The sequence below is a fragment of the Phocoena phocoena genome, chromosome 11 (assembly GCF_963924675.1).
Source record: "Phocoena phocoena chromosome 11, mPhoPho1.1, whole genome shotgun sequence".
NCBI classification, from domain to species: Eukaryota; Metazoa; Chordata; class Mammalia; order Artiodactyla; family Phocoenidae; genus Phocoena; species Phocoena phocoena.
In genome coordinates, this window is record NC_089229.1 from 18,256,732 (window position 1) to 18,280,506 (window position 23,775).

The 23,775-nt window shown below is 47.5% G+C and overlaps 1 protein-coding gene across 1 annotated transcript in view; it reads right to left on the bottom strand.

Moving 5' to 3' along the window:
* The window catches only part of STAB2 (stabilin 2), a 156,562-nt gene that overhangs the window by 18,944 nt on the left and 113,843 nt on the right, over positions 1-23,775 (bottom strand). Inside the window, exons 43-59 of the mRNA XM_065888385.1 lie at positions 23,551-23,624; positions 22,781-22,852; positions 21,225-21,344; positions 20,401-20,448; positions 19,480-19,563; positions 18,053-18,199; positions 17,068-17,208; positions 15,932-15,991; positions 14,422-14,598; positions 12,956-13,045; positions 10,412-10,558; positions 9,114-9,170; positions 7,870-7,996; positions 6,195-6,344; positions 4,325-4,429; positions 2,691-2,798; positions 776-969 (exon numbers count right to left, since the gene is read on the bottom strand). Coding sequence (XP_065744457.1) covers positions 776-969; positions 2,691-2,798; positions 4,325-4,429; positions 6,195-6,344; positions 7,870-7,996; positions 9,114-9,170; positions 10,412-10,558; positions 12,956-13,045; positions 14,422-14,598; positions 15,932-15,991; positions 17,068-17,208; positions 18,053-18,199; positions 19,480-19,563; positions 20,401-20,448; positions 21,225-21,344; positions 22,781-22,852; positions 23,551-23,624 — 1,901 coding nt within the window. The remainder of the gene's footprint in view (positions 1-775; positions 970-2,690; positions 2,799-4,324; positions 4,430-6,194; positions 6,345-7,869; positions 7,997-9,113; positions 9,171-10,411; positions 10,559-12,955; positions 13,046-14,421; positions 14,599-15,931; positions 15,992-17,067; positions 17,209-18,052; positions 18,200-19,479; positions 19,564-20,400; positions 20,449-21,224; positions 21,345-22,780; positions 22,853-23,550; positions 23,625-23,775) is intronic.

A 23,775-nucleotide genomic window follows, 5' to 3' on the forward strand; every position in this document is an offset into this window, starting at 1 on the left:
TAAGCTTTTGATCGCTACATCCTTGGCAGCTACAACAGCACAAAGTAGGTGCTTGATGACCATTTATTGAGTCAATGAATGATCCCATTTAATGTCCACAACGATCCTGTGAGGTTCGCAGTATTATGAGGCCCACTTTGTGAAGTGAGGAAACTGAGGCTCAGAGAGGTTAAGCAGCCAGCCCCAGACCACACAGCGTGTCAGGCCAGGAACAAAGACTCAAAGGCTGCCTGACTCTGAGTTCATGTTTATAACTATAATATAATCGACATCATCTCCCACCATCTTTCCTTCCCACCAGAGAAATGGGGCAACAGGGCACTGATTCCATTCTAGAAAGACCTGAGTGAGTGCCCAAACTGCACTTTTCCTGCCACCTCTTACCAACTTTTTTGGTTTGAATTAATTTTTATTTGGAATAATTTTAGATTTAGAGGAAAGTTGCAGAGAGAGAGTCTCCTTATATTCTCCACTCAGTTTCTCCTAACGTTAACATCTTCCAAAACCATAGTTCATTGTCAACACTAAAAACTTAGTGTTGGTGTATTATGATTAACTAAACAACAGACTTTATGTGGACTTCACCAGCTTTTCCAGTAAGGTCCTTTTTCTGCATAGGGTACCACTTCGTATTTAGCCCGCTGACTTAACAAGAAATAGACTCACGTGGGAAGAAGGCTTAGGAAGAGGCCAATGGTAACCCGAGTGGAGAAGCAAGGCTGAGCGAGGCACAAGGGCTCCCCACCCCCAATTTCCCCGGGGAGATGAGACTCACCGGGCCGGTCATCTGGCACGTGGCATGCTCATGACACCCGCCATTGAGGCCGTCCGCACAGGGGTCTATCTCCGTGCAGCTGTGGCCATCCCCCTGGTAGCCCTTCTGACAGCTGCAGGAGACCTTTGTGCCCTTCTGGGAGCACTTGGCGACCTTTGCACACCCCCCGTTGTTCTGTTTGCAGAAATCCACAACTGCAAGAGCAGAGGACAAGGGCTCAATGAACCACGCTCTGTGTAACACGGGCTTCAGATCGAGGTGTGGGTCACCCCAGGACCAGTGGCGCTGGGCGAGACAGCGGGCCCCAACATTTCAGTGCCTTCTCTCCCTGTGCCTGGTGGCCTCTGTGCTGCATTTGCCAACACTAGTGTCCCGTGGCGAACACCCTCATAGACCAGGCCTGGTGCCATCTGTCTACCTCTGCTCTTTTTTTTAATCACACACTTTACTTTGGTAGTAGTTTTCTAATGAGTTTGGGTTTTAGCGTTAGGACGTAGTCGTGCGCACGCGTGTGCGTGTAGGGTTGGTGCACTACTGAGCACCCTGTGACACAGACATCGTTACCCCCATTCTGTAGATTAACAAATGGAAACTCAGAGCTTAACTGACCTGACCAAGGCAAACTAGCTACAACGTGGAGGGGCTGGGATTTAAAGCCAGGTTGGTTGGACTCCAAAGCCCGCACTTTCCCCACTGTTTTGTGTGCCCCTTAACCTTTGTTTTCTTGATCCCCCAAATTTCAACCTAATAGTAGATTAGCTCCAGCCTCAGGAGTAGCTGGAAAGCGCTCTGATTTCTCTCGTCTGACTTTTTGGCTAGAGTGGTGGCAGCCACTTGAGACCCTGAGAGCATGAACGTGACAAAAGGCCTCAGCCTAAGGCTGGCAGAGCAGAAAGACAGAACCTGGGTCTTTGCTGCCACTGCTGTTGCTGAGCTACTTCTAGACTGCCTCGTAGCAGATCACAGAACGACAGGTATAGCAAGATCTCAGTTCTGTAAAGAAAGTATATATCTCTATATGAATATCTACTCATGAGAACAGTTTGAAAGTATGCGTGCCCAGGACTAGTAGCTTTCCCCCAGTACCTATTGTCTTCTTATTCTATAGTAGTAGATTTTCAGCTGGGCTTCATGGTTGTCCAACTGAAGACTACATTTCCCAGGCTCCCCTGTCCTAGGTGTGACAGATGATGAGGTTCCAGCCAATGGGGTGGAAGCAGACAGGATTTTAGCCTCTTCTAGGTGTGTCCTTAAAGGGAGGAGGTTTGCCTCCTCTCTCTCCCTCTCTATCCTGCTGCCTGAGATGTGCTTTGGTAGTGACCATCTCGGGCCAGGCAAGTGAATGATGGCAGAGCAACAAGATAGAAGGAGTCTGGGACCCCAGATGACCTGTCAGAGTGAAACCCTATGTTAGCCCTGGATGCCTCCATGCAAACTGCTGTAAGAGATAAAAATAAACATTTAAACATCTGCCTTGTTTGTGCCACTGTTCATTTGGGTCTCTGTGTGGCTGAACCTATATTGCAACTACTAGAGACAGAGACAGTTCAGTGTTCAAAGTGGTTCTCACCGAGTGGTGAGAGCATGTGTAGGTTTCACTGTTGTCTTTTAAATACTGTAGTATAGTTTCTGAATTTTTTGAAGTAAGACTGGATTATCTGTAAAGTCACAAAAATACCATAAAACAAAGTGCATCACAGTTGGCAAAGCAGTTTCAAAGTCATGACCTGGGAAGTGGGCAGGTCAGGCATGAACAAACCCATCGAGGAAAACTGAGTCGCAGAGAGGGTGGGTATTGCCGAAGCAGTCCGAGCAGGAAGCAGAAGGGCCGGGATGGAGCCCAGGCACCCTGACCAAGAGCTGCTCTGCTCCTAGCACCTCGCTGCTATTCTACCCATGCCCGGATGGGACCTACCTGTACACGTTATTCCGTCCCCTTCATAACTCAGGTTACACTCACACGTGTTGTTCTCCTTACAGGTGGCATGAGCGGAACAAGGAGGCACGCACACGAGGGGCACAACTGCAAAGAAAGAGGTCACCATTCATCCCACACCGTGATGTGAAGGGTTGGGACCCACCTAAGGCATCTTCCTGAGACCCCTGAGATCTGGCCTGCCACTGTGTTTCAAAAGTGGCCCCTTATGGCGGGCGGACGGGGTGATTTGCTAAGGTCCCTCCCAGCCTGGAGATTCTGAGATTCCGGAATCACTCCTTTGTATCATTATTTATTTTATTATTTTTTTTTTTTGCGGTACGCGGGCCTCTCACTGTTGTGGCCTCTCCCGTTGCGGAGCACAGGCTCCGGACGCGCAGGCTCAGCGGCCATGGCTCATGGGCCCAGCCGCTCCGTGGCATGTGGGATCTTCCCGGACCGGGGCACGAACCCGTGTCCCCTGCATCGGCAGGCGGACTCTCAACCACTGCACCACCAGGGAAGCCCGACTCCTTTGTATTATTAAGACATTACTTCTGAAATGTTATCCAGATTAAAACGCAAATATGTTACCGTTAGGGGCAACCAATGAACACTTTGTACCTCAGAGTCCGCTAGCAAGGGTGAAGTTAGCAGATTAGCTCTTTGGCCCTAAGGGCATGGGGTTCCAGAGGAGATGGTTAAATTGGAGGAGAAATTCCAAGGCCTTCTGTGGGCACTGCAGAGCCTGGGAGAAGTCTGGGGCTTTGGTGGCTGGAAGGGGCTGCAGTATCAGGAGGCAGCATGAAGCCACGGGAGGAGGACGGGGGAGAGAAGAGGGGGAAGAACTGAAGTTAAGGGGACTGCTGGGCTGCTGGAGCTTCAGGTTGCTGACGCCCACACGAAGAGCTTGGGCTTGCCCTTCTGCCCCCAGGGAGGATGAAGTGACAGTGCTTTACATGGGACCGGAACATGAGGCTTGGGCTTCAAGGGAGGCCTCAGAAAACTGACAGCTCAGTAAGGATCAAGGTCATGACAAGGATGACAGTGACAGATGGTGATAATGGCAGCTACTGTTTCTGAGTGCCCCACATGCACCAGACACCCCGAAACCATGACCCCGACCCTTACAACAATCCTCCCCTGAAAACCGTGCAACAGGCTCTCTTTTTTCGGACGAGCGCATCAAGCCTCGGGGAGGGTGGCTTAGCTGAGGCCGTCTGTCTAATAAGCAGCTGAATCAGGGGTCATATCCTGGACTCCAGGGAACAGCACGTTTTCTGTGAAACCCTTCACCTCTGTGTCTGCACACATCTGGGCCTGGACCACGATCCCGAGGGACCCTTCCTGCCCAATCCTGTATACTTTGCTTGAGGTGGGTCCTTCCATGATTGACAGGACTGCATGCTGGTTTCATGGGTTTGAGTTAAATCCTGTCATCTAGTTTCCTTCAAGTCACCAGATCTCCGGACCCTGGGGCCACACAACCAAGTCATCTATTCCTCGTGGAAAAGGGAACCCCTGCCTTGTTGTTATTTTCCGATGTCGCTAAGACCCCCACCCTCAGTCGGCCGCTCTCGGCGGGGTCCGCTGCAGCACAGGGCCGCCGGCAGGTGGCCGCCCCCAGGACAGACCTGTCTGAGTGTCACAGAAGCGGCCCGTCCACCCCGTTTCACAGACGCACTGCCCAGAGCCCGTGATCCCGTCGTTGCACTGTCCATGGTCCGAGCAGCCACAGGCTGTAGAGCAAGTTGGGGTGTGATCAGTTGGCAGAGATCAGGGATTGAAATCCAATCAACCAAGCCCACTGACCACATGCTGGCTGTGCTGTTGGTTTGGAAGGCACCGTGTTTATCCACATTCATTCACTCATTCATTTATATCATTCATTCAGACTTTCAAAAAATAACCAATCCAGTGGCTATCATGAGGCAGACACTACCAGGCGATGAGGTTACAGCAGAAAACCCAAGACATAAGGTCCCTGTCCTCAGGGAGCTTACAGTCTAGCAGTACCTGGTTATCGAACACGTAATAATAAATACAGGGATTGCTGTAAACACAGAAGTAGAGGGTATCATGGGGTATGTAACTGAACAGTAGGTGGAGGGAACATCATCTGGGCCTCCTAACAGAGAAATGGACTGAATGGTCAAGACTTCAAGAAATATACCAGTCCTTCTGCTTACCACCTCCAGCAGCACCACGCTAGCCCACGGCACCGCCGGCTCTCACCCAGAACGTGGCATTAGCCTCCCCAAAGCTGGCCCTGCTTCTGCTCGTGTGCTCCCATGGTGCACTCTCCACGGGGCAGCTGGGGTGGTCCTTTCCAATCTGCTCAGGACAACCCCCCCTCGCCCCCCATTCACGATCCTTTACTGGCCGCCATCACACTTAGATTAGACGCTGAAGACCTGTCTCTGGGCAAGAAGCTCCTATGTTATCTGGCCCCTGGCGACCTTCAGATTCCTTCTTCTCCCTTTCTCCCTCTTCTTTGCCCACACTGCTCAGCCACCTTGGCCGCTCTGCTGTTCCTTGCATGCCAAGCCCACGCCTGCCTCAGGGACTTTGCACTTGCTTGTCTCTCTTCCAGGAAAGCCATTCCTCTAGCCTGCACTGTCCATCAGAGCAGCCGCTCATCACACGTGGCTATCTAAATGTAAACTAATTAAAAAAACCAAAACTCAGTTCCTTAGTCACAGGTTTTGAGTACTCAACATCCACTTGTGGCTAGCGGCTACCATTCCTCGTGGCGGAGTTACAGAGCATTTCCATCATCACTGAAATTTGACCGGACAGAGCTGCTATTGACAGTCCCACTCCCGGCCCCTCACCTCTGTTAGGTCTCTACTCAAATATTTCATGAGATGTCTTCTGGACCACTGCCTCCTTTCTATCTCGATTCCCTTCATCTGCTTCATCTTCTTTATGCCTTTATATCTATTTTTGTTTCTGTCATCTTTGTTTCCTCCCTTTGAATGTACACTCCTTGAAAGCTGGGATTTTGAAAGCTAAGCTCTGTAACTTAGAACCATTCCTGGCTTTTGATCAAGTCACTAAGCCTCTTTGTGCCTCAGCTTCTTCATCTGGTTAAGTGGGGATAATAAAGAGTACCCACCTCAAAGGCTTGTTGTGAGGATTAGATGGTACAACATACCTGCCTGGCACATAGTAGGCACTCCACACACATTAGCTGTCAACATTAGTAAGGACTCAGCATATATGTGATAGCTGAATGACTGAATGAGTGCTGGTCGGCCACAGCTTGCCCTGGTGGCTGCAGGGGATGTGAGTTTCACTTCTAGAGGGGAGGCTCTTTCAGTGGATGGAAACTGGGAATATATCCAAGGAGGAAAAAAGCATGTGAGGGCAGGCGGATGGGAGGTGGGTGGCCGGGAAAGAGAGGAAGAAGGATGCTTCCAGCTCAGGTGGATGGTGTGCATCGGGGCAGGGAGCATACAGCCGGACGACAGGCAGAAGCTCAGGGGAGTGGGTGCCACATACGCTGACAGTCAGGCCCGAATCTCCCTGGCCAGCACAGCTCACACGCTGTCCCGTTGAAGCCAGTGTTGCATTTACACTGTCCCGCGGGTGAGTACTGATCGAGGCAGACACCCCGGTTGTTACATGGGGTATCTGGTCCTCCAGGGCAGGCTGGAAGAGATGAAACAGCAGTGACTCAACAGGCTCCCCAGACCCAGAGCAGCTCAGCGTCTTTGTGAACATGCTGCTAACCCATCCTTAGCTGTGGGTTCTGTCCTCTGTGGCCCCGGGGACATATCCACATAGTGTCACTGGATGTTTAGAGCAACCCACTGGCCTATGGCTTAACTATATCTGATAGGGGAGCTTCCCTGGTGGCGCAGTGGTTGAGAGTCCGCCTGCCGGTGCAGGGGACGCGGGTTTGTGCCCCGGTCCGGGAAGATCCCACATGCCGCGGAGCGGCTGGGCCCGTGAGCCATGGCCGCTGAGCCTGCACGTCCGGAGCCTGTGCTCCGCGACAGGAGAGGCCACAACAGTGAGAGGCCCACGTACCACACACAAAAAAAAAAAAAAAAAAAAAAAAAATCTATCTATCTATCTATCTATCTAATAGGACTGGCAGAGCAATATACTGAACTGTGCACTGTATTTGGGGGTCAGGAGACCTGGATTTGTGTTGATCTGGGCTGAATAATGAACTTGCTCTGAGCTTCGGTTCTCTTAGCTCTAGAGGAGGAGGGGGAGGGTGATGACAGAGTGCCCACTCTGAGGATCAGATGAGACACTGTAACCAAGAGCATTTGAAAATATAAAGCGCTGAACAAATATAAGGGATGACACTGACTTTTATCAATGGTCTGTGCTTTAGTGATGGAGAGTGGAGTGGAGGCTGAGTGACTGCGTGGACTCCCAGCCCAGAATTTTCTCAACTGGACCGTGGTGAATGGAGTATGCATGGTACTTAAGTGTGCTTCTTATCCAATCTGTGCCTTGATTTCGTCATCTGTAAAATGGGGATGACAAGGGAACCTACTTCTTAGGGGTTGCTGCGAGGTTCAGATGTTCCCATATATGGGAAGTAGCACTCAATAAATGTGCTCACTTAAATCAATGCATGGTGGAGGGGAAGTTCTATGGCATTTGTTATGCTTTTGCTGCTGCGTTATTGGCTAGAAGTCGTATCTAGACAAAGGGGTTTCAGGAGCCCTTTCCTGAAAGGGTGAGGTGAGGGAGGGAGGGCGACGTTACACATAACGGGAGATTTCAGGAAATAATGGCCCATTCATATCACAGTTGTATAGCAACCTGCCAAGGTAGATGTCTTTAGACGCGTTTAAACTAGCATGCTTATCAGTATCACAGACTGGTGTCAGAAATGAAATATGGTGTTTCTAACACCATGGGAAATGTCTCATGCTATAACATCAAGCAGAAAAGCATGACACATGATTTACAATCTATGCACAGTAGAATCTCAACTCTGTAAAAACCAAATATGACAAGACAAAGAAAAAAGGAAAGCTGCACAGCTCTTCAGAATAATTGCTTTTGGATCTTTTCTTAGCAGAATCATTAAGAGTGATATAGTCCCCTGCTCCCCGTGCCCCCCCCCGGCCCCCCCATACAGTACTTTCAAATGCTCCACAGTGATTGTACAATCATTTCAGAATTGCGAGGCAGTAAGAGGCTCCCTTACCCTGACAGTCTGGCCAGAAGTAGCCCTTGCAGCACTTGGGGAGCTGTATCACCAGGGTGCACTGCTGCTTGCAGCCTTCCAGGTTCCTCCTGAAGGGCAAGTCGTACAGACACTTCCGCTTCTCACCCTAAAGGAAGAGATTGAACCATCCCTCCACCTTCCATCCCCTTGGGCTCTAGTCCACCCCCAGTGGGGGAACCTGGGTACTGCCCAAGTAGAAAATGGGAGTCAATGGTCATGAGCCCTGTACAGGGAATTCTCTTCTTAGGGGTGTAGAGAGACAAATGAATGGGGGAGGGGGCAGAGGTGGAGTCCATGGGAAGAAGATTTCTCCCCATCTTAATCCTTAGAGCTGTTTGCAAAAGGTGTGGTTGCCTGAGAAGGGAGTGGGAAAGAGGTGGCTTTCTATCAGGAGAGGGGTCTGTGGCCAGGCCCCAGGAACATCAGTAGAGAGGGTATGGGGTTACAGTTCATTTTGTAGGGGTGTTTCTGTGAGAGGGGTTACTGGTAGAGTAGAAAGAGCTTGGCTTTGGAGTAAGTACTAAAACTAATACTTAATGAGCACTTGCTATGTGCCAGGCTCTGTACCCACATTTAAAAACTTACTTTTCCTAATAATCACACACAGAACTGTTATTAGCTCCATTTTGCAGAGGCAAAAACATATAAAATGACTTGCCAAAGATTACCCATGAGAATTTGACCCCATAACTGTGGACCCCAAATTTCATTGGCTTAACCATTCCTCTTACATTGCATGCTGGGCTCTAATCCTAGCTTTGCTCCTTACTAGCTGTGTGGCCTCGGGCTGATTGCTTATCCTCTCTGAGGCTCATCTGTTGTAAGTGGAGGTAATATATTTTTCTATAGGTATTATAATGGGGAATAGGGATAATGTCAAAATAAAGGGGCCAGCACAGAGCCGGGGACATGAACAGCAACCAACAAAATACAACTATTATTTTTATAATTATCTTTGCAACCCCTCCTAGGTCTGTAATCCCATGACTCTCCTAGACAGTTCTTAAAAGATGGATAGTGGGTTGACAGGCTGCCTGGGCTAAGAATGTTCATCTCTAATCCCACTGGCCTGACTGTTGAAAGAAAGACATAAACTAATTACACACAGTTATAACACACTTGCAGATGTACACGCATGCACACTCACAGCTACCAGGAGACTGGGGTCTGATAGAGAAACAAACCTCTCACTCTCCAAACGTTATCACTGTGCTCATAATTACCTTCGGTTTAGTCCACCTGGGGCAGCTGGGAGTATGAACACAGCTCCCACAGTTCCCCTAGTACGCAAGAAAAGAAACACTTAAAAATCCAGAATATTGGGAAACACAAGGAATGCCCCAGGTTAATGCCTTGATTATGTGACTAAAAAATTAAGATTCTGGCTATGATCAAGAATATAAAAGCAAACACTCTGAAGGTATGTCGTGGACCTCAATTCCTTAGTCTAGTTCTTTGAGGTAAAAATTCCCTGTTAGATGGGGGTGGACCAGGGCGGGGTCACACAGGCACACGGTATGGCAGCAGTGGGAAATGGGGATGCAGGTGTCAGTTCCATTATAAATCAGCTGTAATTCTTCTAGCTAATCACATTCTTTGATCCTTAGTCTTCTGATCTATAAAACAGGGATAATAATTCTTGTTGCTATTTGATTTTCAGGGGATTGATTGGTGAAGAAAAACGATTAACTGAAAAAACTGTCTGTGTATATACTCTGAAAGTGAAGAAATTAACAACTGGTTTTTCATCTCCTACTTCGGCTGTTATCCTAGTAATTTGGGATATTTATCGAATGCCTACAAGTTGCCCGGTACAGAAATCAACTGGTGACAGACTTTGCCATGTAAGTCACTCCACCTCTTTGAGACTCAATTTCCAAGTTTGCATAATAGAGTAGATGATAACTGCCTTCTACTATTGGATAGGGGTTAAGATGAGCATTGAGCCAAACAGTAGGCTCAAAGGTCAATAAATGGCACTGGGTGGATGAATGTGTGTGAGATGTACACACGCCTCAAACAGTGCAGGACCCGGGACGGAAGTTCAGTCAGTGTTAATGAATGAGCAAATGAATGGCGGTATGGTGGCATGTATTAGATGGAACCATATGAAACGGCCACTTTTGTAGTCATACCCTGTCAAGTACGGCATTTCTCACGGTTTATTCTGGCAGAGGCTCAAAAAGTGCTTGTAGAATGGTTAAGTGAATGACTGAATGGGTGGGTGGGTTTGAAAATGACTGGTAGAACAGTGGCACACAGTCGGTTCCCAACAACTGTTTCCTTAACGGCAGGGGGATGGATGGATGGGTGTGTGGGTGCATAAATGAGCACGGGCAAGGCTTGTACGGGACTAAGTAGACGTTAATCTGAAGAGCACTGTCATGTAGCGCTCTGATCCCTTGGGTCCCGTGTTCACTGGGGACCAGCCCTCTGTGGCTTCACAGCAGGGTCCCACAACCCATGAGGGCTGTTCCTTGGCCCAAGGTTCCCTTACTACAGTAGTGTTTTTAGGACTGACCGAGACATCGAACGTGGTAAAAGTGTCACAGCGGCCCCCCAGGGTGGGGTCGATCAGTAGACAGTCAATGCCGTAGGCCACGCCCAGGTCAAATAAGAGCTCCCGCTGCACAATTCTGCACATTTGGCCGTTCAGGAAGAGCTCGCCCTGTGACAGAGGGAGAGAGAGCAGGGGAACAGTCAACCGTCCTCAGACTTCTCCTCTTCCCAGGCCATGGAATGTGGCCAGCACCTGCTAGAGTCACAGAGAACTGATAACGTACCGACGGCCAACATCTTTATCTCAGACACGCAGTATGTATTACATCCGAGTACTGTCCTTCATGCTTTACCTGTGCAAATTCTTTCAATCCTCACAACATCCCGAGGATGTGGCTACTCTTGCTGGTATCCCCATTCACGGATGAAGAGACGGAGGCAGTGAGTGGTTAGATAACTTGCGAAGGTGACACAGTCGGTAAGTGGTGGTGCAGGCATTCATGCCCAGGCTGGCAGCCTCAGCCCACACTCCTGGCCAGTCGACAACACTGCCTCTACCAAAGTAGAAACGCTGGCAGTGGGGGTAACAGCGTGGGGTAGGGATGGCCTGGCCGTGGCTCAGGATAAACCTGGTTGACACGGCCACGTCGCGTACAGCTACCCAGTTTTCATATTTAGTGCCAGCACCTAGCAGAGCTACCGGTACAACTTCCTTTCCAAAATATACACCGATGGGCTTTACCCTTTTAACGACAACAACTTTTTCACGTATACTAGGCATTGTCTAAACTGTGCTCTAGATACATGATTTTGTTTAAGGCTTGCAACAGTCCTCAGGCTTTCTTTCCTAAGGTCCACCCAGCTAGTAAATTGACGGATATATTTCCCTCCCAGGAAGCAAATGCTTTTAGAAAGTTGCATGAAAAGAAAAAGATAAATCTCTCTCTAGTGTTTGATGGGATGTACACTGTGTAACTCAGTGGAAAGAGCCCTGGAAAACTGCAGTTGAATCCCCCCACTTCTACTTATACACTGTGTGAACAAGTCCCTGAACTTCCCTGAGGTTTAATTGTTTTTACCAGGTGAATAGGATTAATGATTCCATTGCCTAGGGTTGTTATAAAGTTCCAACTCAATAGTACTCTGGGGACTTCCCTGGTGGTCCAGTGGTACAGAATCCGCCTTCCAATGCAGGGGACGCGGATTCCATCCCTGGTCAGGGAACTAAGATTCCACATGCCGTGGAGCAACTAAGCCCGTGTGCCACAACTACTGAGCTCGTTTGCCTCAACTAGAGAGGCTGCGTGCTAGAAACTACAGAGCCCATGCACTCTGGAACCCACGCATCACAACTAGAGAAGAGAAAACCCACACGCCACAACTAGAGAGAAGCCTGCGCACCACAACGAAGAGCCTGCGCGCCGCAACGAAAAATCCCGTGTGCTGCAACTAAGACCTGATGCAGCCAAAAAAAAAAAAAAAAAAAAAAATAGTACTCTGAGTACAAAGTGCCTGAAAGTTCTATTAGCACTCAGGATGAGCAGTGAACATTTTTCTTCTTCTTCTTTGATACATGCCCAGTTTGGTCTATGGAGACAGTATAGTTGATCTCAAGAGAGTACGTACATTAGGACAACTTTCCAGAAGTTGGGATGTAAAGATGCTAACTAACACTCTTCATATTTGGTAACAAATTCAATGCAATTCCAATCCAATCACCAAAGGGATTCTGGCTTGTCAGAAGATGTAAACAGAATGTTATCTGGGACTTCTCAGAAGGCTCCTTGAAGGTAATCAACTCAGCTTGGAGCTGCATCCCTTTTGCCCTTTCTCCTTTCTACTGCCTGGAAAGTGGACATGATGGCTGGAGCTCCAACAGTTATGTTGGACCTTGAGGTGACTGTGAGGCTGGAAACATGTGCTGCAGAGCAGGAAGACAGAAGGAGCTCCCCCAGTGAGCCATCATACTAGCTCTGGATTGGCTACTTCCAGATTTTTTTTTTTTATAAGAGAGAGAAACCCTTACATATTTAAGCCACTGCCATTTTCCATTAAATAAAAGATAGAGGATGTAGCTACTATTATCCCATCAGACCCATTCATCACAGGGAATTACAGGAAGGTAATATTGTTAAGGAGCTAGCCGAGGAAGGTGAAAATTGCAAATTTTCTCTTTGTTGGCCTATCTAGGTAAATGTAACCTAGAGCTGGCTCTGACATGCTTTGAGAAGGCTGGAGGGGAAGCTGCAGCAGGGCTGGGAAGGAAGGAAAAGGAATGACAGTGTACTTTCTTGCTTCAGGGAAGCGTCTCACACTGGAAAATAAATCTTCCCCAAAAATCAACCAAAAGCTGCTCTCTGCAAGTGTAAAGGGAGGCTCCCTGACACCTGGTGAGGGCTTGGGCTGGCCAGGACTTATCGGGTTTTTCATATCCACTTAGGGGAGATAGCCCTGAAGGCAGTGAGAGAAAAGAGCTTGCTGTCAACGTGGGAAAAAATGAACAACTCCTGGAAGGGGCAGTGGTTGGAGAATGCACTCCCAACTTCCACTGGGTGACAATACTCACGATGTCACTGCCAGCTCCGCACTTCACACTCAGCTCGGAACCTTGCAGGGTCTTCCAGGTAGCAGACCTGGGGAGATCCACTGCCAAAACCTGTAGGAGCGATGATGCCACATTAACACCCCAAATCTGGGCTGAAGAATGGCCCCAAGGAGCTTCGCCAACAAACCAAATTCAGACACAATTTTTCTAAGAGTTCTAATAATTCCAGCTTTAAAATGACAGCAGATATAATCAAAAGCAAGAATAAGCGTGGGCTCTCTAGGAAGTTGGACATTTTTTCTGTGGGGAAAGTCTCCTCCAGCTGGTTTCAATCAGCCTTCCATCCCCATCTATGCTCGGGAGTCCATGGAAGATGCTGTGTTGGTGTATGAAGCCCGTGGCAGGATCAGAGTTAGGGAGATGGCATAGGGCGCTGTGATGGGTTGAATTGTGTCCCCTCAAAAGTTTTACTGAAGTCTTGGTCCCCATTACCTCAAAATGTGACCTTGCTTGGAAATAAGATCATTGCAGATGTAATTAGTTGACATGAGGTCATACCAGAGTAGAGTAAACCCTTAATCCAATATGACTGGTGCCTTCTTAAGAAGAGAGGAGAGTGCCATGTGAAGACACGGAAACACACAGGGAGAAGATACGAGAGCCATGTGATAACAGGGCCAGAGACTGGAGGGACGCACTAAAAGGCAGGGTTGCCAAGGATGTCTGGCAACCATCAGAAGCTAAGAGAGAGGCAGGGAGCAGACCCTCCCCCAGAGCTTTCAGCAGGAACAGCCTTGTCAACACTGTGATTTCAGACCTCTGGCCTCCAGAGCTCTGAGGGAATACATTTCTGTTGTTTCAAGCCACCCAGTTTGTGGTAATTGGTTATGGCAGCCTTAGGAAACTACTACAGTTCCTACCAATTAACCAGAGGGAGGGCATTTGGCCTTCTTGGATTAGGTGTCTCATTCCTGGAGGGAAACAGGGTCCTGGCTGAGGACCCAAAGAGACAGGGTTTTAGCAAGAGCTGCCATGTTCCCACAAGATCCTGCTTCCCTGATCACAGAGGATCAGCTCAGGAGCCAACAGCTGGCCACAGCTGGATGAATCAGACCTTTGCCTAGAAACTCTGGAATTGGGAGAGATAAGAGTCATTCTGGGAGAAACTTGGGGACTGTCGTCAACGGCCACTTTGCCATGTGAACTAGGGCAGGGAGGAAGCTGGTCTGCAGTACAAGAGGGGAGGGATGCTCTTGGGTGTTGGTTAAAGTTGGGACAAAAACAGTGGCCAGTGGGAGAAACAGAACGAGATGTGCTACACTGCAGGGGTCAATTCACCACAGGCAGTCAGAGGAGGACACAGCGGGGCAGGGGATGCTCAGGCCACCTTTGCACCGTAGTGGGGGGGTGGAGATGCACGGACAATTCCTGGATTTGATCACCCCAGGGGCACCCCCGCAACTCCCGTCTGTGTGAAAACAAAATACCTTGGAATCTCGGATCACGTGGAACTTCAAATATTCCTTCAACTTGTCCTTGTTGTCTTGGTTGAACAGGAAATCCTGTTGTTCAGGGGGCAGGGCTTGGAGGGCTTGGTCGCTGGGCCAGAAGAGAGTGACCGGGGTGTGGATAGGGTCAGTGATGACATTCAGCAAGCCCGAGTCCTGAAACGCAGGGGGCTGGTCACCTGCCCGGCAAAGCCCAGCCAAGAGGCACAGGCTCTCCTTGAGGACCGGAGCCAGCCAGCCCGGGGTCCCCTCCGTGCCTGCCCTGGGGCTTCTGGGGACTCTGGCCGGTCCCTAAAACTAAAGGCCCATCAGACTCCAGTCATCCTGACCTTCATTTTCTTAGAAAGTAAAACAAAGTCAAATTCTGGGCTTTTGTTAATAGGGAAACACTTTAGCAAGTATCTCTCCTTCTCTCTATCTTTTTTTGCTACTACTCTCGTCCAAATATTTTAATTTCTGGAAGACCCACTTGGCGCTTTTCTCATATTTCATTAAAAAAAAGTGAAACCTATGCAATATTGAGATACTCCTGTATATTTAGAAGATTTCTAGATCACACAGAGTCAAAAAAAGAACTTGCCAGATGAATGGGTAAGAATCATTTTGAGAACCTTCTACAGCAGGGGTGTATCATATATTTTTTTTCTTATAATTTTCCCGACAACACTATGAAGTAGGCTTTTTTATTCCCTTTTTTTGAGCCCCAGAGAAGCTTGCTACCTTGCAATAAAAGTCTGTGTTCAAGCAGACCTGATGTCCAGGTAACGGGGGTAGTATAAGGTTTAGGGGCTGGGTGGATGGGCAAATATACTGGTCTATAACACCCCTGGAGAGTCTCATTAAGAACACCTTCAAATCTCCATTTCTAAAAAGCTCCCCAGAGAACCCAAGCCCCAGGCCATTTTGGAAATCACTGGTCTACACCAGGTTTGTTGACTGCGCTGTGGGAGCCCCAGGGTTCTAAGAGCCCTCCTGGGACTGCTGGGGTTAGGTGGCGGAGAGGGGTCTTGGAGAAACCCGCTCCTTCCTGATTCTCCTCCGAAATCTTTGAACAAGAAGTTTCTCTACTCAATTCGTGGGAGTCACCGCTGAAGTCAGAAAAATGTGGTCTGAAGTGTAATTTCTGCCCATCTCATCAGCATAGATTTCCCATCTCTGTGTCTCAGTTTCCCCATCTTGGTAACAGGGGTGATGATTCCAGATGTGAAGCACCTATTTCAGGAACTGGCACATCCTAATTCCTTTCCCTTGCTCCAGCCTCAAATACCTCAATTTCTAACTCAGCCAGGGAACAAACCCTACAACATTTGGGGAAAGGAGTGGCAGAGAAAGACTTTGTTCTTCAGAAAAGTAGGACTTTCCCGAAGATCCCACAACAGCTGGCTAGTGCCACAAAAAAACCCCACACAACAAACAAAAAACCCTCCAAACACCGAACCCCTTTAGGTAGGTTATATCCCCTGAGGTAACTTTCCTGCTAGGTTTTTACCTGTATCAAGTTGCTAAATTTGATGTAGCCATGGTTTATTGCCACTGTTGTAAGATTTTGCTGCAAAGATAATAAGAATGGGAATGAAACGTTTCTGCCTACAGTTCACAAAGCACTTTAACAAAAGCTCAACTGAATAGAACGAGGGGAAGATAGTGTGGCAGGTACGGTAGGTTGGCTCGTCAGCACCCACCCCAGCTCCACTGTACCCATGCCTTCCTGCTTTACAGAGGCTGGATGGCCAAACACTGCATTTTCCCAGACTGCCTTGCAGCTAGAGTTCCATATGTGATACGGGATCCCCCAGGCGGAGGTGCTTGTGCAAGACTTAGAGGTGAAAAGAAACAACATGAGGTGGTGGTGGCTGCTAGTAGGAATATCAGATCTTCTGACGAGCACAGGGTGGAGGCATCTGGTGTCCAGACTCTCATGTCCTAGTGATGAGGCTGGAGACAGGTGGCATGGGCGTAGCTGGTATAGGACAGCCCTACGGTGAAGCCAGGTGTCCTCCCTTTGTAGGTGTCCCTGGGCTGCTTTATTCCCAGCTGTGTAGCATCTGAATTAGGCTCTTCGGCTTTCTAAGAGATTTAGTGATATACTTAATATCTTTAGGAACTCTTTTTTATTTAAGTGAGATATAGTGGATTCTGCTGTCTGCAGTGAAGAACCCAACACTAATAAATAACAAAAAAGTTGAAACTGTCTTTTCTGTCAATTGAGAAGACGTTTTACTCCTGGTTCAGTTTTAGTGGTATCTGTCTATCTATCTACCTACCTACCTATCACCTATCTACCTACCTATCTCTCTATCATCTATCAATCATCTATCCTCTGTCTCTCTCACACATCATCATCATCATCCATCTATGTAACTTCTCCATCTTCCAAATCGATACAAGACCACCTGCCCTTGTGGACGCTAAAGAAAAACTTATAAGATCCATTCAATTATTTAAAATAGACTTTTGCCTATTTACTTCTTACTAAGAATGGTATTTATGAGGTTTTTAATAGTAGCTTGAGATTGAAGCAGCAAAATTAAAACGTCTTGAAACAATGCCTCAAAATCAGAACTGAGGTAATAAATGGTGAGTATTGTCATTCCACGCTGAGAGCCTGACAATGAGTTCACCCACCAGAATCCTTCCAGAGGCATCTTTAGGGGTGACAAGCAAGTTGTGGGGAGATAGCAGTTTGTCTATGATGTGGATGATTCCGTTGGTACTGATGATGTCACTGGATATGATCTTAGCTTTATTATTTATCAACACTGTGTCCTGAAATCAATCAAAAAAGAAAAAAAAAAGGAAATGAGCACGAGGAGAAATAGACACAAAATCACTTTTTTCAAAACGTTTCACGAACATGTTACATCATCGTGAAAGTGAATACTTACGTAGAGCCGTAGGAAAAATCTGAAGATACAAATTACTTGAGCACATTTTTTATCATGATTATATAAAAAAAAAACTGAGACAAGAATGTAATTTTCACCTGGAGAAGTTAATAGCAAATAATCAACCAAAACAGTCACTTCACTGTGATTCTCAAATATGAAATAAAAAGCAGATCACAACTGGCTTCTCTTTCACATGTGTTCTCTACACCACCAGCCCCCCTGCTGACGCCACTACACACATTTTTCCCTTTGTAATGGATTCCACAGCCACCATTCGTTTCTCTTTGTGGGAGGGAAGGGATCAGCATGGTCAAATGCTTTGAACAAAAGCTTTCATCCCTCTCCGGCTTCTGACCAGTGCTGCCAAAAGCAGTTCTCTTGACCACCTGAGGCTGCCTTGCCTCTGAGTTTCAATTCCAGCTCTAATATTTACTTGCTGTGTGACCTTGGAAAAGTTGCTTAACCTCTCTAAGCTCAGTTTCCTAATTTGTAAATTGGGGAAAACAGTAGTGTTTTCATGACGGGAAATCCCCTACATGATGGGATTATTTTGAGGATGAAATCAGTTAGTACACATAAGATACTTAGGGTAGTACCTGGCATATAGCAATCACTCCACATGCGTTAGTTGTTACTGTTATTATTCCTCTTACTACTCTAAGGAAGAGGAAAGAGAGAGGGCCCAAGGAAAATGGGCACCTTGCAGAGGTGGCCTCTCTTACCTGAGAGACGGAGATGACAATTGACTCCCCTTGGAGGGAAGTAGCATTGGGGGTCAATTTCAGGTTTTCCAGAAGCAGCTGGTGGCAGGCGATCACATGATAACGAAGAACCTGGGGCATCAGGCCCTGTTTGTCCCAGTCCTTAATCTGCCATAGATCAGAGGGTTCCAGCCAGAGTCAGAAGCCTTCTGCTCCAACTTTCCCTTTTGCTGTCCTCTCCTCCAGACTCTCCCCCATACCTCTGTCCCCACCCAGACCCTAGGAAGTCGGCAGTCGGGGTTGGCTTGTAGTCAGGGTTACGGTAGAGGTTATTCAGGCAAGAGGGAGAAGGCAGCCCTAGTTCCTTTCCTGCTTCCATTGTAGAATCTCAGAGTAAAAGGGAACTTGGAGTTCCTCTGGTCCAGCATTTCACAACACATGTGCCAAGGACCCCAAGTCCCGTGAGATGCTACTTGAAAAACAAGTGCTCTTGTGAAAAAATGCCGGGTAATACTACATAGTACAGCCCCCTGCTGCAGAGATGCCTGGGCCAGATTTACACCGTTAGTATGGAGAAGCCCACCATGCTTCATCATTCGTAAATCAAACTACAAACAATATTAACCATAAAGTCAGTGTGATAATAAAGCCCACGAGGTTATCATCGTTTCATGATAACTCTTTGGGTGCTTAAAAAAAATCAAATGTCAAATTTTGTTTAAAAACTATTTCTGTGTCCCTGCTTCACTGGTGTCCAAAATATATGCATAGAGAAGCAGTGTGGGTGGTGGTCAGGAACGCAGGTTCTAGAGTCATGTCTGAGTCCTTGCTCCACATTTTGCTCGTCGTGTGACCTGGGGAAAGTTACTTCTCTCAACGTCCTCAACTGTTAAACGGGGATGATAATAGCATTCAGCTTACTGTGTTGTCATGAAGACTGTCATGAGTTAATCTATGACAGGTACTAGAAACAGTGTCTGGCACAATCAATAAATGTTTGCTACATTATTGTATATTAATAGGTAATCCAGCATGAAGAGTCCAAGTGAATGTTAAACAGTAAAGGCTCTGATAAGTCCTGCAAGAAAAGAACCTATTTATATCCCATTAATATAGCATTTCTTTTCATTCCTTTTTTTTTTTCGGGGGGGGTGTGGTGGTCTCTGGGAGCTTTGAATTATTTATGAATTGTTGGTCTTTTCTAACCTCCTACCCTATTCAGGAATGTCCTTTAGAAAGTCTCTGGCCAGTGGTTACCCCAAATCCACTTGAATGCTTCCCCTGAGAGGGGTCCCTACACTGAGAGGCAGCCCCTTCCATTACTGGTCAGCTCCAGCCGATCCTAGATCTACTGTCCAGAAATGTCTTCAGTGTTATCTCCAGGGTGATGCCCAGAGACTGTGTTCCAATCTCAAACCTCTTTCACCTGTCTCTAGCTTCATGCTTACCTGGGGTTCCTCATCAAAGGCTGCAGACAAAGGTGCCAGAACAGTGAAGGGGCCAGGACCAACCAGGTCTCGTACAGAATGCTCCTGTAGGAAGGAAGGTGGGGGCCACATGCCATGTACTTAACATAAGTACAGGCAGGGGCTCAAACAACTAGCAGAGAGTACATGATGGCAGAGGGGAGAGAAAACTGGATAGGGAGACCCATGTTTCATTTAGTCTTAGATTCAGAGTTACTCAGATTCTTAGACGTTGAATTAATGTTTATTTTTATCTGGGTATAAAAATAACATATGCTGACTGTATTAAAGATTTGAAAATACAGTATAAAGAAGAAAATACCCATAATCCCACCACCTAGAAGGATCTCTGTTATTTCCAGATACTTTTTTCCAGTGTCTTTTCCACATACTAAATGTTTTCTGTTTGGGATAACAATACAAATATAAGCAATAAGATGACTTACTGTTTGAACTCTCTTCTTGCCAATGCTAAGACCCTACGGTTACTTATATTTTCTTCTAGGTTTTATGATTTTATTCTTCTAGATTTTTATCCTTTATTTTTCAATATATCTGGAATGTATTCTGATGTAAGAGGTGCAGAAAGATCTAACTTAATACTTTCACCGGGAGAATTAGCCAATTGCCCCAGTAACGCTTCTTGTCTCCACAGGTATGATGGCAGGTTTTTTTTATAAACTACATTCTCACGTGTGCAGTGGGCTAGTGCAACATTTATTCCACTCTTTTATGCTGCCCACCTGGGGCCTGAGAAGTTCACAAAGGACCAACACAGAGCCTATTCCAGAAATGCAGTTTCCCGGATTTATTCTCGTCTCACCTACTCTGGAGGTTACAGATTTATCCCATATCTGGCTTGAGACCCAACTCTTCTAGTTAGACAGACACACACATTCTTACCAGCAACTGGAAGTAATACTGGGATGTTTGGGGGTTCTTGGGAAGCTCCTGGAAACAAAGACAAGGAAGGTTCACTTAACATCTGTGAATTATATACCAGAATGTCAATGGAGGACAAATTCTCTAAGATTAAGAGTATCTACCATCATTTCAACTGGAAATCTGCCTCATCTATAGGCTCACAGTTGATGTTCAGAACGACTCATTTTTAAAAATTCAATATTAAAAAACTCAGTTATAGGTTTATGGCAGATTTAGTTTCTTTATCAACAAGAATATTTGATCAGCCAGAATGCTCTAGTCCCTCTTTAAACCAAATAACAGGATGTTCACGTTGTAATAGGTAGAACTTTACAAGTGTCACAAGGCTTCACCCTCTCTGCCCGAGGGTGTTCACAGACACACACTCCAACAACAATCCACATCACGGCGATGCCTTTGAGGTTCTGTGTGCTCTGTGCCCACTACACACATTATCTCATTGAAATCTTGTAACAACCTGCTGGGGCTGGTACCATTGTTATTTTCTTTTACACTTTAGAAAATGGATACACAAAGAGGTGATATAATCTGCCCAAAGCCACATTACTAACTGGCAGAGCTGAATTCAAACCCAGGTGTTTCTGACCCTAGAACTGTGGATCTGAATCACTGAATTCCCACTGCGAGATAAAATTTCTTTTCATTGTCCATTTATATGAAAATAGTCTTTTGTATTTTATAGTTTTATATGTAACAAAACTCTTGCACCCTCCTTAGCTCCCTGGATTCTTCGCACGGGGAGGAAGGTGGAGTTTACTTTATGGAAACATGCCTCGTGTTACCTGATGGATGTTGCCACGGCAGGTAAACCCATCCCCAATGTAGTTAGGTTTGCAAGTACAAGTCCTTTCGTCTTCTCCGGTGTGATTGCAGAGAGCAAATTCACTACAGCCGCCATTTTTCTGGTAGAATTTCCAAGGAATGGGGGATAGGAATGAGACCAGTTAGTTTGCCAGCTCTGCCAATGTTCACTCAGCGATTCTGTATTGAAATTTACTTTTTGTCTCACTCTGTAACTGACCGGCTTGCCTTATTTGCCCTTTTCCTGAACTTGCCTTCCAACTCTCTACAGTTATAAGGGCCATCCCACTCCTACAGCCTTACACAGGCACACCTTCTGTTACTGCACTTCGCAGATAATGTGGTTTTTACAAATTGGAGGTTTGTGGCGATGTCAGATGATGGTTAGCAAGTTTTAGCAATGAAATATTTTAAAATGAAGGTATGTACCTTGTTTATTTATTTTAACTCCTAATGTCTTTTGTTTTTAACTGTAGTTGGTTTACATACATTGGTCTTTTAGACATAATGTTATTGCACACTTAATAGACTTCAGTATAGTGTAAATATAACTTTTATATGTATTGGGAAACCAAACATTTTTGTGACTTGCTTTATTGCGACATTCATTTTATTTTGGTGGTCTGGAACCGAACCCGCGATATCTCTGAGGTATGCCCATATCTCAAGATGGCAGCCCATCCCAGCAGATCTCCAGCCCTGAATAGTCAGCCCAGAGCTGCCAAATGGGAAGTTTCTCAACACCTGGGGGTTAACTAGAAAGGCATCAAGCACGTTGGATACTTCTCAGCTTTAGGCTGAACTCTAATCCATCATAGCAAAGGGAAAAGTCATCAGCTGGAAGGCAGTCAGTATGAAACAGACCAGCAGGGGGGACAGTAGGGACCTGGACTGGAGAGGAAGGGCTTTAATTACGGGCTGTCTGTGCTGTACTCACGCCCACAGCAGGAGGCTCTCAGGTGGGCAGTGATATGAACGAGGAAGGAAGGTGTATGAACCGGGCCCCCGTGGGGGGATCAGTGCCTCGCGGGAGGAACAAGCACCACGCACCACGAGAAGTGGTCAAGGGTGTGGCCTCTGAGTCAGACAGACGTGCGCTCAAGTTCTGGCTGTGCCAGGCGCTCGCTCTGTGAGCTGGGGCAGAGACCGCTGTTCTTCCTGCTCTGCGGTGGGTTGAATCGTGGCCCCCTGCAAAGCTATGTCCACGTCCTAAGCCCTGGTATCTGTGAATGTGACCCTTGTTTAGAAAAGGAGTCTTTGCAGATGCAGTGGAGGATCTCGAGATGAGATCGTCCTAGATTAACCAGGGGGTCTTAAGACCACAAGCGTCCTCACTAGAAGAGGAGACACAGACACAGAGGGGAAGCCACTTGAAGATGGAGGCAGAGACTGGAGTTTCTCCAACACTGCAACTGGGACACGAGGGAGAAATGGCCCAGAGGCAGCTCTGACGGGGCCCACCTCAATGCCCCGCCCCTAGACGCGGAGAAGGGGGCACCGCAGGCCAGACCCGGGGTGGGGGGGGCGCCGTACTCACGGTTAAGCAGATGTTGATGAGCGTGCAGACCTTCCCATCTCCAGTGTATTTTGACAAACAGTTACAGGCGGCCTGTCCAGGAGGAAGGGGAAATGGGTCATTTCACAGAGAGGTTCTGCTGGCTGTCAGCTCTGGTCATCATCCAGTTTCTGACGTATGCAATTTCCTGCTCGTTCACAACATGACATGGACTGAGGGAGGCACAGCCTGGGTCCCCGAGCCTCCAGCTTCCCCGCCTGAGTCTTCTCACCCTTCGACCTCTCCCCTCCTTTGTGCTGGAGCCCTCACATTTCCCCACGTCCCCAAACCTGCTCCCGCGGAAGGCGCCGCAAGGGGCACAGTGTTGGGGAATACGTGGCTGACAGAGGCCTTAACACCGTTATCTTCTGCTGTGGCACATGCGTTTCAGAGCCTCAAGACAGAGAAAAATGGTAAGATTCTGGGCATCAGAAAGCTGAAAGAAAGGAGAGCATTGCTGGAGACCTTCTAGGTGCTCCTGGAACCATGTGGTGTTTGCAAATGCCACTTCTTCCCACTCCAGGGAAGGCCCTTCTCCCTGTGCACCCTTTGTCCCCTGCCCCTCTCCCCTTTTCTCCTGCTTCCCAAAGAATGGCCTCCTGGGGTATTCTTCCAGAACCTCCTCTAATGTATTTATTTCATGCTGCTGCTCCCTAGAGGTCTGTCCTCAGCCCCTGTCCCTCAGGCCTGGGTCTAACTACCCAGGAATTTGCTCCTAGGAAAACGTAGGCCCCCGCGGAGACACAGCTCACCTGGTTGGGTCCTGTTTGCGTGCACTCTGCGTGCTGGTGACAGCCACCATGGTTCTCCAAGCACGGGTTGATCTCTTTAAAACAAAAAGCAACACCTGGCATGAGAGTCAAGCCTCATTTTTTTTTTTTTTTTTTTTTTTGTGGTACGCGGGCCTCTCACTGTTGTGGCCTCTCCCGTTGCGGAGCACAGGCTCTGGACGCGCAGGCTCAGCGGCCATGGCTCAC